This window comes from Indicator indicator, chromosome 1 (assembly GCF_027791375.1).
Source record: "Indicator indicator isolate 239-I01 chromosome 1, UM_Iind_1.1, whole genome shotgun sequence".
In the NCBI taxonomy this organism is placed as follows: domain Eukaryota; kingdom Metazoa; phylum Chordata; class Aves; order Piciformes; family Indicatoridae; genus Indicator; species Indicator indicator.
Genome location: NC_072010.1, coordinates 12,454,159 through 12,472,717, shown reverse-complemented (window position 1 = coordinate 12,472,717; position 18,559 = coordinate 12,454,159). Strand labels below are relative to the sequence as shown.

The following is an 18,559-nucleotide window of genomic DNA, read 5'->3' as shown; positions in this document are numbered from 1 at the left end:
AGCATCTTACTCGAGTGTGACTAGAAGTGTCTAAAATGAGAAGTGTAAGGAAATGTTTCTATCATCTAATCTGGGCTCATAACTTAATTGTCTAAATTAGGCATCTAAAGCCTAATTATGCAGCTATATCCCTCAGTATAGTGAAGGGAGAGCTCCAGCAGGCAATTTAGAGAGAATGTGAGCTAGGGTTTTAGGTAAGAACCTGAACTTAGAGATTTTTTTTAATGCTGTATGTTTCAGATATGAAAAAAGGTTGAATGATTTTGAGGTGCTAGGAAGATGCTACTTTTCACTCCCATTGGTCTGAACAAGCAATAAGGAAAGGGAGAATCAGTCTGGCTCTGTTTCTGCCTGTATTTCCATCTTTCATACGCAGATCAGATCTTCAGCTGTTGAGGATCAGCATAACCACAGGAACTACTTGGGGCTCTCACAGTGTACACTGGCACAGAAAGCAGCCCTCTGCACTCCAGTCAAGAGTGGGAGTTATTCCTAAAAATAAGAAAAGTCTTTAACTTTCACTATAGCTAAGTGAGATCTTCCTGACAGTCACTCTGACATGGTCTTGTAATTTTCTTTTCTTGTTTGAGGCAAGTACATAAGCAGGCAGTCCTTGCAGTTCTGATGTCCTTGGAAACCTCAGTGTTTAGCAGGAAGGGGTGTTTCTGAACCAGAACCTCAGTTTGTGGTTGTGGAAAGCAGCATGCCAGCTGAGGCACTGGACGTTCACAACAGGGAGCCATGGCGGGGTCTGGGCTTTGCCACCAGCCTTGCACCACCCTAAGAAACAAAGTAGCAGGACTTCACTGAGCCATTCCTTGGAGTCTTTCTTCTCCTCCAAGGAGATGTCCAAGGTGGTTTGCAGTCAAGGCATAATGCCCTTGAGAAGCTCAAAAGGTCAGTACAGCAAGTGGTCCCTGAAAAAATCCACAGGGATGCCTTGATCTCCACCATCCTCTCTCTAAGTAGTCTGTGATGCCAAGTAACACAACTGAATCAAACTGCTTATGAGAGGGAACATCATGCACAGATTTGGTGCCCAGACAAAAAAAAATTTGTTCAGCTTTTCCTCTAGGAGAGGAGAGGAGTAAAAGAAAAACAAAAAGAATTAAAAAAAAAAGAAAAGGAAAAAAGAAAATTAAAAAAAATAAAAGAAAGATAACGAAAATAACAAGGAAAGAAACGCATCGCCCCACGCCTTCGGCCCTCACCCGCACGCCCCGCCCCCGTGCCCCTCCCCTCCCCTACACCTCGAACCGCCCGACCCTCCCCTCCCCTCCCCGCCCGCCCCGCCCCTCCCCGCCCCGCCCCTCACCCGCTCCCCGTCCCCCGCCCCTCCCTCACTCTGCCCCGCGCCCCGCCCCTGCCCCTCCCCTAACCCCGCCCCTCTCCCCGCTTCCCCCGCCCCCCCTGCCCCCCCCTCGCCCCTGTCCCCCCTCCCCCGCCTCGACCCACGTCAGCCAATTCCCTCCTCCCCCCCCAACCAACATATGTTACATCCCCCCCATCTGCTTAGCCGTGGCACGAGCACCTGTCCACCCATCGCCCATTGTAATATGCAATTTGTGCTGCACCTAACCTCCACCCCTTTGCGTGTACCTATATCTTATGTGCTTCCCTTCAGACCCACACCCCTAGGCCCTGGTTATGCTGCCAGCTCTGAGGAGCTTCCACTGACTGTGCCTCTCGTTCTGCTTTTTGTAGGTTTCATATTTTACTGTAAGACCAGAGAATGCAGTGGAACCTGCTTTGCACCTAGAGCATTGCTGTGCTGGAGCTTTGGCACCAGCAGAGCAGATGAGGGTTTGTGGTGCTTGGTGAACACTAGCTTGGCCCTCAGCTGTTGCTCCAGCCCTAGCTGGTACTGGACACCAGCCCTGCAAGGGCTCATGTGTAGGGCTGGAGGGATGCAGCATGCACAAACAGAGCCAGCAAGTGGAGCACGAGTTGGGCTGAACCCAGACAGTCACTTGTGCCTGTCAGAGGTGTAAAGCTTCCAGCCTGTTCCTGATACCTAGCTGGCTGCAGGGATGTGCTCCTGGTCACATCACCTCCTCAGAAGCAAAGCAGAAAGAAGGTTACCTTCCCCATGTAAGGAAGCAACATGGTATCACTATGCAGGCATGCATATCAGCCTTTTTGGCTCGAGGGACACTGTAGAGTCATCTGTGTGTGAGGGGGCACGCATGTCCCTCTCCAGGCTTTCTTTGGTCAAGGTTTCTAAAGTTTAGAAGCATAAACTAAAGGAATAAGAACCCAGGAATCAAGTTCAAAAGGCCATCAGCATCTTTAGATAAGGGGAGTCATAGTAGAGCTGCTGCAGTAAAGCCACACTTAGAGCAGGGGGAAACAATTCAATGAAAGCAGGACAGCTCCAACCCAGATCTGCCCTTCCTTGTCAGGGATGTCAAAGATTGTGATTTGTCTAAGTGCAGGAGCAGACCCCATGTCCCTTGCAGCGGTGCAGCCCTTCTGCCTTCTGATTTGCAGTGATGCAAGCACAAGGGTGAGAGTAAGGCTCAATAGCAGTGGTTCATGAAGGGTCAAACATTGCAGGGCTAATCCCCTGATTTATTAGGGAAGTGTTCTTGCTTCTACCATCGTGTCAGTGCCGATGGAAGATCAGCAGGCAGGAGAAGTAATACATCATAGATTCATAGGCTCACACTGACATTTCATGAACAGCAGAGAAAGAACCAAATGAAAAAAAAAAAAAAAAAAAAACCTGGCTCCAAGCTGATGATTTACACTCTTTTCTAAGGTCCTATTTGCCAAGCAGCTCTGCCAAGTGATATCACAGAGAAGAGCTTTCTCTGATAGGTATCATGAATGGACACTACAGAGTTTATCTTAAAACAAAATCCCTCCCCATGGCTTATATGGGCAGGCAGGGGATAAGGGAGAGAAAAAGCTGGGCTTTGCTGTTTGGGTTTTCATGCAGGACTGTGAAAGCACATTGTGGGGAGCCTGCACTATCTGTGCAAAAGCACAACAGATGAATTCTATTAATGGATGTAACATGTGGCTGGGTTCAAGCTAGAGATGTCTTTTGAATGTAGAAGTCAAAGCCAATTTATTGTAACATATTTTTCTTTTCAAAATATTTTAAGAAAGACAAAAAAGTTTGCGCAACAATTTGGCAAGCCAGGTCTGTTGAGAGGAGGTATTTTCTATCTTGCAGCTAACATAAGGGCTGAAAAATGTGGCAATGCTGAGCAATCCTGGATTCCTTCTGGAACTGAAAGAAGGTGTGCAGGATATAATTGTGTAAGAGCCCAATAAATTTTGTAGGGTGGGTTTGTAACACTGCCTTGGGGGCTGCAGGTGGCTCCAGAAGAAAATCATGGGGTTTATTTCAAATACTTTAGCTAGCTACTCACTCATGTAGCCCCATCTAAAAACCACAGAACTATTTTAAAATAGAAATACCCATAGCAATCATTGTGTTTCTTCCATGCCAGATGGTAGAAAGATAAGTTAGATTAGTTTGTAGTGTATGTGTGTGTCATTTGGGGTGGGAGGCTGTGCAAAAGCTAAAGCACAGGAATGAGCTTTCCTGGAGTCTGCAAAGCGATGAGCATCAGTGCTCCATGCTCTTCAGGGCATGGGCAGGCTACACCTGGGCAATCCTTCTTTCACTGTTAGTCAGTATTTTCCTAGATGCCATTGGAGACAATGGCCATGGAGCAGAGCTTTACCAGTATAGCCCAGTACTGAGAGAACTGCTGCCAACATGGAGCATCAGACTCCAGATATGGATTCCTGTGTCGTGGGGCAAAACTGCTGCTGCATGTCAGCTTATATAGAATTATGCAATTAGGTTCCTATGGTGAATTGCAACCAAGTGGAGTCAGAACTGATCACAGGATGTTAGGGGTTGGAAGGGACCTCCAGAGATCTTTGAGTCCAACCCCCCTGCCCGAGTAGGACCATAGAATCTAGCATAGGTCGCACAGGAATGCATCCAGACGGGTCTTGAAAGTTTCCAGAGAAGGAGACTCCGCAACTTTTCTGTTCCAGTGCTCTGTGACCCTTACAGGAAAGAAGTTTCTCCTCGCATTGAGGTGGAACTTCCTGTGCTGCAGTTTATATCCATTGCCCCTCGTCCTATCATCGGGTGCAAGTGAGAAGAGGTTGTCCCTTCCTTCCTGAAACCCATCCCTCATATATTTATATACATTTATTAGATCTCCTCTCAGTCTTCTCCTCTCCAGACGAAAAGCATAAAACTGATGTTTCTCATGACTGTTGTGACCTCTCCAGTGCATCCTGGTTTCTTTGTAGCTGGGTGGCTAAGGAATACCTGACTATCAAGTGATCCATCATAGGCTGAGTGTTTCTGTGTGTGGACTGAGAAAGCTGTTTCACACATTTGTTAAAGGTACCAAATGCCAAACACTGGTGGAGCAAGTAAACAGAAAACACACTGCTGCTGAGGGAAACCATAGCTAAAACAAAATGAGTGGTGTATTGTCATCCCATGTTCGTTCTCATCCTGTATGTACCTGGTTTGGGTTCCCAAGTACCTTTCCCAGTGCCTTCTGATATTACTTTTTTTTGCTATCCCTTTGTCTTGAAGATGCACACAGGCACACAGGGAAGAGGAAGCACCGTCATATAGACCAGAGAGATCCTAAAGCACTTTCCCAAGTCTTGTCTAGTTACACACTTGTTCTACCAAGGGAGTTGATAAACTCTAAACCCATTTAATCCTGCTACTAATGGGAGTCAATCAGCAAACTCTGAGATTACTCCTGTCAGGGAGGTGATGGGGTGAATGAAAATGGGAACATTCACCCCACTGAAAAGTAACAATTTACCACTTTTCTATTTTATAAGACTAGATGCCACTTCTAGCAATGAATCTGTAACTTCTCACTGCTGCTTGCCAGATGGTGGGAACCAGCAGATGCCGAATTTGTTCCCTTGTGGTCAAGCAAGCTGCTGTACAGCCTGATGCAAGTTTCCTGAAAGATCCCCAGGACGGCTCCGTTACTTCTGTTAACATTTCCCAAGCTTCTGGTACCACATCGAGGTTTTCCACTGGAACCACCTGGCACGTTTTCAGAGTCTTCCATGAGCAATGAAGTTACTCAATCCTCTTATTTTGTCAAAGCCTTTGTATAGGTCACTTGTTCTGAAAGTCTGTGGGCTGTGTCCTCTACTTGAGCTAATCGCATAAAAAGGATTATTTCCTTTTCTTGATGCTTGTTATTATTTTCATCCTTCATGAACCATTTCTTCTGTTTCAGGATCAACACTCTGTGGTAGGCCAGGGAGCTGGCCCTACTCCAAGCTCCAGTTCTTGCTCGAATCCAAGCACTGGAAGTGGTTACATGAACTCATCCCAGCAATCAATGTTGAATCAGCAACTGATGGAAAAGAAACAGGCTCTGCAACGACAAATGATGGAGCAAAAACAGCTCCTTCTACAGCAGCAGATGTTGGTGGAAGCTGTAAGTTTTCTAATTTCTTATTTTACAGGGAAAAGGTTATCAGAAAATCAATTAAAAAATAAGTAAGTGTTGGGGAGGAAAGACCCCAAAACTTTCAGGTCATTTTGGCAACGCCTAGACCTTCTAGAGTATGCCCCCTATTATTCAACACTTTGCTAAGCTCTTTTGAAACCTTCTTCAGTTTATATAAAACAACTCAAGAATCCAAGCTACTGTGGTTTGGTTATGAGAACAGTCTAAGAATATGCTTAATTTGAGGCATATGGATATTGTCCGTGGTTTTCTTTGTAAAATAAGCTAAGGTTCACTGCTGTGCTACTTCAACCACAGAAGAAAGTTGACTTCCAGGCTCTGCAACCTAGGCAGCAAGGAATAAAGCACCTGTGTGTAAACAAGGATCAGGTACATTGATGTAGCATTCAACACAAGTTTGTGTGCTTGCTTGGAATCACTCATATGTCCTTCTTTCTGTTTTTCTTTTTGCACTTCCAGATATCTGTAGCCAGTTCTCTCCCTTGGTAACTGAGACACCAGTAGGTAGTTTCTGTTCATTTTACGAACAGAAGGAGGTTGTGGTCTTTTTGGCAGTGATAAGTGCTAGAGCATACTAGTATAGTTCCACCGACCTAGCATTACCATGATATTGCATGAACTGAGCTGTCTGAAGGTGCTTCATGGCCCATCATCCATGGCCAGTGCAATAAGAAGGAGTCCCAGCTGCCCAGAGCATCCTTGGATTCACTGTTCCTTGGTAGTCCTGCTTGCAAAAGCACAGCAAAGAGAAAGGTCCTAGAAGAGGAGCTGAGTTTGGCATGGCCTTGAGGCAGGCAGAGAACAACATGGGTGCCCTGTGACAACTAGGAAAGGGTTGCAGGGATGATGCTGGAGAAGAATGGAGGTGACAACAACACTTCCTTTGCTTTTTCCAGGTTGCAATGATAGCAGACCCTAGGCCTGTAACTTACTTATCTAAACCTGCAACTCTCAACCTACAGGGCAGATCTATTCATGCTGGCCTGACATTTTGAATCCAAAACTTTCTTTTCTTTGAATCACAGAAACATTCAGATTGGAAAAGACCCTCAGGATCACCAAGTCCAACCAATAACCCTACTCTACAAGGTTCACCCCTAATCAATAACCCCAAACACCACATCCAAATGACCTTTAAACACATCCAAGGTTGGTGACTCAACTGCCTCCCTGCGCAGCACATTCCAATGCCTGACCACTCTTGCTGTGAAAAAATGTTTCCTAATGTCCAATCTAAACCTACCCAGTCACAGCTTGAGGCCATTCCCTCTTTTTCTGTCGCTAATTATCTGTGTGAAGAGACCAGCACCAGCCCCTCCACAATGTCCTTTCAGGTAGTTGTAGACAATGATGAGGTCTCCTCTTTTTCAAAATAAACAACCCCAGCTCCTTGAGTCACTCTTCATAAGATTTATTCTCCAGGCCCTTTGCCAGCTTTGTGGCCCTCCTCTGCACTCTATAAAGATGTAGACTCAGAAATGCTGACACATTTAGTGGATGCCATTTGGTAATTAAAGAATGACACAGAAGTAGAAAAACATTCATGTTTTTATGGGGATGTTTACAAAACAAAAATAATTATTTTTTTTAGAGAGAATATTTTTTTGTTTACAAATCTATCTCCATTCCAAGAATACAATTATAAAGCTTGATTTTGACATTAAAGGTTTCATTTGTCCTGTAAGGGAAATATTTATTGTCTTTTTAATTTATGTAGAAGAAAACTGGAGTTTTGAGCCATATCTACATGCTGAAGTTTTCTCTTAGAATTTAGCAGAACAAAAAGTTAATTGCCTAAATAGCTCTTCTTAAAAATAAATAAAATAGAAATTAAAATCACCGAACCAATGCAGGGTCTTGATCAGCTTGTCTTTGCTTTTATATAAAATCATAGAATAACAGAATTGTCAGAGTTGGAAGGAACCTCAAGGATCATCTAGTTCCAACCCCTGTGCCATGGGCAGGGACACCTCACAGTAAATCAGGTTGTCCAGAGCCACATCCAGCCTGGCCTTAGAAAGTTCATCATGTACATAGAAAAACACACCAAGCCTGCCCACAGTTTTAACATGTATTGCAGGTATTTCCTTGGAGATAACTTGTCTTTCTTCTTCACAAGGGTTCAGGTCAAGCAATATATTAAAATGAGCCTTATCAATCTTAATCAGACCCCTCACTCGCAGAGTGCATTACAGAAATGCCTAAATATCACAAGCAAGGCTCTTTATCCAGTGCTTTAAAGTGGTACTGGAAGGAGAAAAAGAAAGAAAACAAAAGGAAAAGAAAATAAAAGAAAAAACAAAACAAAACAGATTTTTTAGGAGAAGGTCCATTTGCATGCTCTTTTCAGACAGAAGATCCCAAATTACTGTAATGGAATTCCATCACCAGCCAAGACCTGACTCACACTGACAAGCCAATCTGCCATTCTGGCAGCCAATCACAAAACCCAAGCACATGGCAGAAAAGGAGTGAAGCCTGCCCACCAGCTACCCAGCGACCACAACTCCGGGTGGCAGGTGTGCACCAGCAGTGACTTAGCAGTGTCTAAGGTGGTCGAACAGATGTTTTCCTACCATGGGCCACATACCCTGAGAAGTCATTCCTCATGGCATCCTGTTGGCATGTCTGGTGAGAAGAGATGCAAGGGAGGACAAAGCAAAGGTTTTGCTGATTTTTGTGGGAGCTCCTCTGGTTGAGGAAGGAGAGAGTTAGGGATGGGTATTGCTGCAGATGGGGATGGCAAGCTGAAGTCATCTTTGCCAGCTGTGGACGCTAGGAGTGCTGCATGAGTGAAATGCACTAATGACCACTGATGCAGATACAGATCTGGACACTTGTTGGTCCCCAGCTACATCCTGGCTGTATGTTTGGGTTAGCGTTTGAGTGACTTGAGTGACTTGAGTGTTTGCTTTGTCCCTGTGCTTTCTCTGAAAGCAAAGCCAGCTGCACAGACAGGGAGGGAGCCATGAGGAACCATCAGGCCCATCTCTCTGATAAGCAGTCCCTGACGGTGTGAACGTGAGAAGACATGTTGTACTGCAGTGCAGATGTGGCCAGTGTTCTCAGAGGCTGAGACACTGTCCATGGTTTTAAGGAAAGTTAGGCCAGACACAAACACAATGCAACCAGCAGAAAGGCTTCCATACAGGCTTAAGTGGGTGATGGCACAGCATCATAGATGTCCCTCCTGTGGACCAGACAGGGTGGAAGGAAGGAACACTTCAGCTTTGTACATAATAAGAAAAGAAAGAATTGGGCAAAACACAGAGCCAGGAAAGCAGAAAGAAAAGCAAATTAATGCATTTCTAATCTCATCTTCTAGGAGAAAATAACTCCACAAGATCAACTGAACAGGCACTTGACAAGACCACCACCAGATTATAAAGACCAAAGAAGGAATGTGGTCAACATGCAACAAGCGAACCAATATCCTGGTAAGTGCCTACGGACTAAATGAAACTGTTTCTTTCCTACCAGACAGAAGATCATCCAGAAGAGCCATGCATCCATTGATGACCAGAGTCTGATTTTTTGGGCATCCACTTATATCACCACAGAGGCAGCAGGTGGTGGCTGCTGCCCTCCTATGCTATTTACCTTACTGTTGTCCATTGAGAAGTGCTGTTGTATGACCTATAGAATTAGCTGTAGTTCATCCAGGCTGATGCTGCATCTCTCAGATGTGGGGAAGAAGGGCCTATTACCCCTATCAGTAGCACTGCCTGGGGCAGATGGGCACCCAAATAGTCAATACAGAGGTGTGCTCTTGACTACACAACGTCACTCCATCCAGATGCTTCTCTCAAGTAGGTGGTACATCGTGATTCAGAGACTGAGATAAGAACCATCCTTCCCTATGAATGGCAGCTCATGTACAGCATTAGGACCCTCATACTAATTTTCAAATACATGACATAACACTATCTCAATTTTTGGCCTGTTAAATATGATACAGTCATGGCCTCATTGCTGCTCTAAAAGCAGCATTTCAACAGATTAGTCAAGCAGTAGGGAAAAAGCTTCTCCTTTCTGTCAGAACTGCCCAGGGCAGAAAATGCCCAAGACTTCAGGACTAGTCCTTTTTTTCATCTCTCATGCCCTCACCTTGTTGGAGAGTCCAGTTTGGGGACTACAGGACTGTCTGTTCAGCTTTTCATGCTGTTCACCTTGCTGCTTAGCTGGAGCTTGCTCTAAGACCAAAGACAGAGTAAGGAAAAGATCGTAGAATCATGGTATTATAGAATGGTTTGAGTTGGAAGGGACTCCCAATGGTCATCTGGTCCAACCTCCCTGCAGTCAACAAGGACATACTCCACTAGATCAGGTTGCCCATAGCCTTGTCAAGACTGACCCTCAATTCCCTCCTTGGCCAATCTGTTTGGTGCACCCTCATGGTAAAGAACTTGTTCCTAATATCCAATCTAAATATGAGGACAGAGAGGGGTTGGGGAAATGTAGCAGACGGGATCAAAGGATATTCTTTATAGTACAAATCATCTGTACATTTAAGTATCAACAGGACTCTTTGCCTTCTAGTATATCTTTGTGTTCAACACACTGAGGAAATGAAAGATGTTTTGGGTTGTTTGGTTTTCTGGAACTGTTGGGTCTGCAAATTTAGCAAGGGCTCTGAGTCATTGCTTCCTACCTTTGTACAGAAATATGTAGAAACATTTTCAATTTCTATCACAATTTTAACAAGGTCCCATATGTAGCTTGCTCCCTTGCTACCTGCTGGCCAATGGCCCTGCTATGTGTAGAAGAGCTGCCCAGGCAATGTTTGTGTACCCCTTTTCTTTACAAGTTGTAGCAGTGATAAGCTTGCTACAGCTTGGAAACTGCTGCTTTCTAGCATGCCTGAGCGACGGTCATCTTCAGTAAATATATACAAGCATCACTGATGCCAGCATAATAACCCTGGTGAGGGTAGTGCCACAGGGCAGAGGCCTGTGTGCTGGCTTGATACCTCCTGTGCCCATACAACAAATGCTTTGGCAACCTCAGCAGTTTGCTGGGGAATTCCTGTGATTTGGTGTGTTGTTTAAAGGCTCATTCCTGGAATCAAATGGCTTTTACTTAAAAACAATACATTTCTAGCCTGAGAGAGAAAATGGAAATGACTGCAGCCACATCTGTGGAGGGCTACAAAACAAGTAGATCACCATTGTTATGTGGCTTTTCTTGTTCTTAATCTGATGGACTCTTTGCCAGTCTTGTGGTATTTGGAGTCCTGTCTTCTTGGTTTGAAACATGTGGGATTGGCAGCACTTGTCCATTCAAATCTCAGGTCCCTGCTGAGCAAGCCAGGGGAGGAGAACAGCTTTTCAGGCAAGCCTGGGAGAAAAGGGCTGTGCTGGGAGCTCACGACAAAGCTACCAGATGGAGCGATTAGGAAACTCTTGCATAAGGGAGAAACAGCAGGGAATCTGTTCCCTTTTTCTGGGAACATCTTTGCTCAGGTCAGAGAAGAAGAGGAAAAGAAAGTTAAATAAGAATAAAATAACATAGGGACTTGGAGACACATGGTTTAGTCTTTTATGTCTCTATGCTTTTCCCCATTGTGCCATGTCATGGCAGGAAACCCCCAGACAAGAGCAGGTGAATCGGGCAGTGAAAGCATTTCTCCAAGTGGCCACAGCCTGGAGTGCCCAACAGCTGTACACAGCACTGCTAGGGAAGGCATTTCTTCCCATCTGGAAGAAATCAGAATGGAAAATAGTTGAATTAAAAATAAAAGGATAAAAATAGCAATACAAAGAAAGAGGAAGCTTTGTCTTTTGCACAACAAGTACATGTCCTGCCCACTTGTGCCCTTTAAAGAACATGTTTTTTTCTGGTGCAGTGTGATGGTAGCCCTGGGGTTGCTCAGCAGCTGGCAAGGTCACCCCAGGAGGGACTTCATACCAGCAGCAAGTGAAGTGGCTCCACAAACTTGTAGATCAGCTGGAAGGAGAGAATCTGCTGGCCCCAGATGGCTATTCCAAGTATTTTTGAAATGCCACCAATTTCTGTGCCATTCCTCCTCTTTAGTACCTGCATGAGGGAGCAAATAATAAGGTCCTCTGTCCTTATCACCCCTGGAAAAACATATTACAGTATTTCCACAAAGCAGTGAGTGATGCAGAACCCTATTACAAAGCCCAAGATTGCCCGCTGAACACTGATTTTTCTCCTCTTGTTTCCAGAGCTACATTCAGTTACGGGTCCCCCTGAGAGGACATGCAGAAGAATGTGGTTGTCCCTATAGGGCTAAAATGAGGTAGACTCCTCATAGCATTCCCTGTCCCAGGGACTGCCCGTCTCAGGGACTGAATTTAGGTGCTTAAGTTAGGATAATGTAACTGTTAGGACAATAAGATTCTCTATAATCGAGTGTTTCCTGCTTAGAGCCAGTTGGTGGAAAAGTCTGCCTTCCAGGATAGTGTGAGCTCACTTTAGGTATCTGTGTTTATTTTGATTTGGAACAGACAACTCTGGTTGTTGGGCCACACCCAGTGTCAATAATGGTTTGAAACAAGGCTAATTTTAAGTAATTAAGGGAGGAAAAAAGGAATCATTTGCATCTGCTACTAAATGGAAATTACATATGTACAAAAATAATGCAGATAGTCATTTATGAAAATTGTAGTTTGGTTACAGTCTGAGGGAACTGAACATCATTATGGTGGAATTTCAACAGGAATAGTATAATAAACAGCTGTTCCTAAACAGACTTTTAAAATATATATTTGCATGATTTGTCTTCAAGGGTTTTAAAAGAGCTGGCTGTGAGGCTTTCCAAGAAAGAATACTTAATGCCATGACAAAAAGTAAGAATAAGTAGGCAATTGGAGCCCTAGTGACCTAATGTAGAGCTCAGCAAAAATACTTGGAACTGATACAGACTGAGTAATAAAGAATTTATAAAGGGAATATGATTAATACCAGGCAACATGGGCTGAGGAAAAAGAATCTTTTCAAACCTGTTACATAAATTTCAGCATCTGACTTCATAATGCCTGTTTTGGTTAAGGTACCAGAGTGATTCCATGTTAACATAGCACATAAGGAAACAACTGATAGGTCTCCAGGTATCGCTGTAAGCAGGCTGCGTAATTGCAACCAAAAGGACAACTACAGCCTGGGAGGATGCTGAAGACAAAGAAGAGAGCTTACTTTACATCCATGTTGGATGTGTTCAAGAGCTATTACTGTGACCAGCTGTGCTCTGCAACCTTGAAATCAAATGTTGAAAATTGTTGAGTTATTCTGAAAATAACTTAGAAGGACCAAAGGACTGGAAAACACTCCACGCACTGAGACTGATGTATTTGGAGAAGGCTGCAGGCCTGATCGCAGTCTTGAAGGAATGTGTTGAGAGAAGGAATTTATGATCAACCAACTAATAAAATTAATCATGCAGACTAATATTTAATAAGATTCAATGATGAAGTCAAAGTTAGTCAAATTCAGTCTGGCTTTTTGGTTTGGTTTGGGTTTTTTTGGTTTTAGGTTTTTTTTTGTTTGTTTGTTTTGTGGGGGTTTTTGTTTGTTTGTTTTGGTTTTGTTTTTTTGTATGTATGAAGGATCAAACCAAGCAGTGTCTCACTTCAAACAATTGCTATGAGTTGCTACTTAATGAAACAGCAAAGCTCCAGGTGTGTACATGCCTCTCTTCTTCCTCTGGGGGAGCCTCAAGAAATGCCTGAAATGTGGTGGTACCGTGAAGGCAAGCCCACTCTACAGCATCTCTCACACCTTGGAAGCCACCAAGGCATGGCTTATGCTGTGCCATGTGGCAAAGAATTCCCCAACTGACCCACATGTCGTGTGAAGAATATGTCCTTTTGGTTGTATTCAACCTAGCTGCACTTCTTGTACAGCTTGTGCTGGAAACCACAATAGCAAAGGGAATTAAAGCTGTGGAGCAGCTGTTTGTGTACAGAAGAAGGGTCCTCCACAGTGCTGTCTACACTAGTCATGTTTAGAAAATCTCTGGTCTTCTTCAACCAGCCTCTCAGGGATTAATTCAGAGTCTTGCGATAAGCAATCAGACTGCGTTGTGTAAATGACTTACTGTGGCTTCAAAATAGAGACCATGTAGCCACCAATCTGACACAGCAGTAAGCTTGTGTCAAGGCTTATGATTCATTGGAGGATGTCAGGTACAGGAAAATCCTCCACTGTGCAGAATTACCCACAAATGGTAGATTTGTGCCAAGTCATAAATTCCAGCTTCCTGATACACCAAAGGTGATGTTCGTGTGCAGCAGATGCCTGCACATCTGGTATCGTTTGGCTCCCTCATGGGTGAGTCAGCTTCTGCAGGGGCAGCTGGCTGCAGCCCAGCTGGGAACAGAGCTTAGAAGGGGCACATGAGTGGCATTTACCAGGCACAATACAAACCCATGACCCCAGGCCCATGACAAACAGGTCATAGACTGGGCTGAGCTGCCCTTCCTGAACCTGGCTGGGAGGGAGGCTCTAAGTGCTGCAAATGTGTGATTGTAATCTTGGCTTCTGCAGTCACCTGGGACAAGCCTTTCCAGAAGGAATAGATACCACTGCTGTAGGTGTCTAAGAAAGATGGAAAAGGGTCCTGACGATGGTGCCTATCACTCCTCATTGTCTTTAGAGGGAGCTAGGATGAGTCATGCCCTCTAAGAAAGAAAAGTTCTTGATCTCCTCTGCCTCTGCTCACCTAGACAAGTTTTGTCCTGTCTGAGGTGTCCAGTGGTTCTGTGAAAAAAGGCAGAAAAGTCTTCTCTCCTGCCCAGTGGTTCTGTCTGTTCTTCCCTGCTTCAATACTTACCTTACAATGAGCATTGGTTTCAGCTTATCAGATGTCCTCTGAAGGGATGAAAAGACCACCAATGGCTTCATATAGACAAAACCATCTTTTGGATAATAGGCTTCTCTAAGGCTTTTAGCAAGTTCATGCAAATCTTCTTAAACAGTATTGGTAAAAACTGTATTTTTAAGCTCGTATTAGAATGGCACCACACATTGAGGTGCTCATGTTTGTTTTAACACTTTTGTTTTCTCCTTTCCAGGTGGTTCACCAGCTGTGAGTATGAGCTCCAGCAACATGTCCTTATCCAACCCTATTTCAACTCATAGTATCATGCCCCAGAGCTCCAGCCTCATGTCCACCTCTGCTGGAACCCGAATGCCTTCTGCTCCTGCTGCTCGGAGTATGGGCTGCTACGGGAACCTTCCCTGCAACCAACCAAGTACATACAATGTAACTTCAGGAATGAACCAAATGCAGCCACACAGGAGCCAGAATCAAGTCCTGCCCAGTCAGAATAACCCCATGATGCCTAGACAGCAAAGCATGACTCAAGGAAACAATGCAGCAGCTTTTGGGACAGGGTCAGTGGTCACCTCGCAGCAAGTAAGGCCAGGCTTAAACCACGGAGCCACAGGTATCCCTGCCCAAAGGCCGCCCAATGTGATGATCACTGCTACCGCCACAGCTCAGAACTGGGCCCCGCAAGAAGCTGCAGTGAAGCAGCAGGACACACTGAAACCTGCAGGGGTCCGTTTCCCCACGGGTACTCCATATCCTAACCAGTCTTTGCCACGCAATGTAGGCAACCAGCATTTTCCTCAGCGTGCCCTGGCACCTCCTAATCAGTTAACAGCAGGAGTCCAAATGAGGCCTCCTCTAACCCAGATGAACCAGACTCTAAATGGACAAGCTGCTGGCTCACTGCGAGGTCTCACCATAAGACCTAACCAGCTGAGAGGACAGACTGTGCCTACCTTGAATCAGCCAGGAACAAGTATGACACCTCCATCATCTCTGCCATCAACCGGTTTCACATCTACCAACCAAAACTCTCGAGTTTACCAAGGAAGTGACCACGGTAATGACCTAGCGTTTGACTTTCTGAACCAGCAAGGTGACAGTATAGGACCTGCGCTCAACAGTGACTCAGACTTTATAGATTCTTTACTGAAAACAGAACCTGGTAATGACGACTGGATGAAAGACATCAACCTTGATGAAATTTTGGGGAACCACTCGTAAGTGACAGTGAACCAGATGAAGAAGCAGTAAGGACATTAGCTTTCTCTTTAGATGCCAGCAACCTGCTTTTGATACACTCCGGTAACTGGGCTATCCTTTAGAATACCATGTAGGGTGACTGTCCTGTTTGAAGAGCTGCTCTAGGAACAAAACTGAAGTCTCCCCTTATGAAGTGATAAGATAAAAGATATTCATGTCTGTCACAAAGAAGTGAGAATGAGTGAAGGGTCTGTCCCCCACACCAGTGGTCAGTGCATTGCAAACCTACGGGTTCTTTTCATGAGGGCTGTGTGGGAAAGCATGCTTAGCTTCCCACACACACCAGCACTGGACGGTGATATGGGTTGTGGAACATAATTACTCTGAGTGCAAATAAGAGTCCAAGTGATTCAGAGCTCTTCTGCTATCATGCTCATGGTCCTTATCTTCCTTGGGACCACTCAGCCCTGACAGCGTCAGGCACTGTGTAAATCTCATTGCATTACAAAAACTGTTTACTTCTGAAGAGTACAAAACTCACATTTGCTTTCCCAACAATTTTGTTTTAAACCCTCTATGTTTTGCAGCACACAAAGGGTAAGTGGTGTCCTCCGAGGGAAGAAAGAAACACATCATCCGTTGAGTTACTCAGTGTGTTCTAGCATTCGCATTCTCCCTGTCAGCAGTGTTTGCAGTGAGTATCACAGGACACTACTATCCTGCCAGCAGCACAATCATTTTGAGCGTGGAGGGAAACATGAGATGAGCTACACCAAAGCTCAGGATCCTCTTCTTGCCACATTGCCCTACCCCAGGGACTCCAGTGACTTAATGGACAACTTAACTGAGAAGGGTGCTTACAATTTGAGCCTCACCAACTACTTTCCCAGTCCAGCTTAGAGAAGGTTAGATGCATGAAGTGGCTCAGCTAAGTCACTATCCTCATTTTCATCTTAACCCACAGTGTCAGGGAGTTCAGCCTGGTCCTCTCCCATCAAACAGGTTTACGCCAGCAGAAATGCCAGCATCGCTCTTCGAGAAGAGGCTTACCATTGATTGCACAGCATTTCGGCTCTATCCTGCTTTCCTTTGCCATATGAGGGAAATTGAAAGAAGTCCAGGGATGGCTCAGGTCCCCACAGCCTCCAGGCAGAGTGCAAGAGGCTTTGCCCCTGAAACTAGCATGCAGATCAGTTATGAGCACCTGGGTTACTCACAGTAGAAAGCTCCACCCAGCCACATCCGTGCTTGCAAATGAAATAGTTTTGGAGAGTATTTCCATGCAATGCATACAGTATTTGTCCTGACTTTGGAGATGGCCCAGCTAACATTGCTCTGAGCAATCTCTGTGCATCACTAGGGAATTAACTTGTGGCAAGCACTGTTCCCATTGTTTGCAGCCACCTTGCCTTGGAGACTAAAAGAGCAAAGCCGTAAGGATACAAGTTGTTTCACACTGCTAGACTTCTGTGCCTGGGAATAGTCTTGACTAAGTTAAATTTTCTCCTATAGACATGGTCAGTAAGGGCATCAGAAGGAGGCACTGCCACTAAAGCAGCTCAGCAGTGAGTCTAACAGGGTTCGGAGAAGGGAACAGATCTTGTAATTCAAATCAAAATGCTGTTCTTGAAAATGATGTGGTGTGACATGTTTCACAGCCTCCTCTGAATTAGCTAAAAGTAGATGTGGCAAAGGAATACAATGCCTGCGTTCACATGCCTCGGTGCCAAGAGGCATTGCTCTGCCCAATGCAAGTGCTTTATTCATCCTTGTTAGTGGCACTGGGATGAGTAGGCTACTTGACAATAGCCTCTGCACTTCTCTGACCTATTTCTCAAGAGAGTTTTTAATAAGGATTTTACAGTCATTTCACCCTGTCCTTTCATGTGGGCACAATGTTTCATGATGTTTAAAGAAGCATCATCACAAAAGCGAGCACCAGCACCTCCAGGAAAGGTGAAATGTAGGCATTTAGCTAGATATGCCAGTTGAGGTGGGATGATCCATGATGGTGTTCATTCCCAGACATTTTTCACAAGAGAATTGAGAAAGCCTGCTGAAGACTTCCTTCTGCTGCCCTAGCTAGTGATTTTTGCTCACCCCTGCATTCTGTAATGTGGTGGCTCAGCTGCCCAGAAAGCTCCTTCTTCTCTTCAGTTTTGGCTGGGGTGCCTGCAGTCTCTTTGATATGCCAGTAAAAATTTTTCCAAGTCTTTAAAGAGCTTTTCAGCTGAGGTCACTGGCATCCCTTCTATGTTTGGAAAGATAGAAGTGCAGTCTAATGAAGGAGTCCCCTATAAACTGAACAAAACTAGACTGAAATGGTAGTAGCTAGCTAACTTTAAAGTGGAAAGACGATCGTCTCATCTGTCTCACAGACAGGCACACACTTCATCCATGAGCAGGTCAGCGGATGACTGAAATGCCACTAAAGCTGGGGCTGAGTTAGTATCATGATGAGCACTAGGCACTAAAGTTCAACTGTCCTAACATGCCATTGAAAAAGCCACCCCTGGTTTCTGTTTTAAGACCAGATTGTTTTCCAGATCCTCAAGTGATGTTAAAAAAAAAAAAAATTAGTGAGCTGAGAAGCTGGTCCCAAGACTTTAGGATATCATCTAGGGGTAGATTCAATGTTGAGCTTTCTCCCATTGGCCTCAGCCTGAAATGGAGAAGATACTGGGCTGTGAATGCCATCCCCAGGATCAAAATTTCATTCTTAAGTAAGTTCAACAAAGGCAGAGGCCATTTGCAGTCCTGTAAAGAAGTGCCTGACTCGTTTGAAATGTGAGCTTGTGAAAGACTCTTGCAACCAAAACTTGAATCCAGTATCGTTTCTTCTAAACACTTCTATCAGAATGGAGCTAATGTCTTTTTTTTTCTCTTTCTTTGCAATGGCTAAGTGCACTACCTTAATAGTCTATTTTTCATCCTTGACCAGGCACTCCTCAAAGTATTGGGTTGTAAATATAAAGAATTCTTTGTTTTGTAAACTTTTGTAAAAAACAACCAAAAAATTTCCAAAAAACAAAAAAGTAATAATATTTTGGTAGGAATAATAAAAATCATATTA

At 44.5% G+C, this 18,559-nt stretch overlaps 1 protein-coding gene across 1 annotated transcript in view; it reads left to right on the top strand.

Annotated features, from left to right (window-relative positions):
• The window catches only part of MAML2 (mastermind like transcriptional coactivator 2), a 225,981-nt gene extending 210,474 nt beyond the window's left edge, over positions 1 to 15,507 (top strand). Inside the window, exons 3-5 of the mRNA XM_054389083.1 lie at positions 5,253 to 5,456; positions 8,815 to 8,926; positions 14,525 to 15,507. Of these exons, the coding sequence (XP_054245058.1) occupies positions 5,253 to 5,456; positions 8,815 to 8,926; positions 14,525 to 15,507 (1,299 nt within the window). The remainder of the gene's footprint in view (positions 1 to 5,252; positions 5,457 to 8,814; positions 8,927 to 14,524) is intronic.
• Positions 15,508 to 18,559: the final 3,052 nt, after the last annotated feature.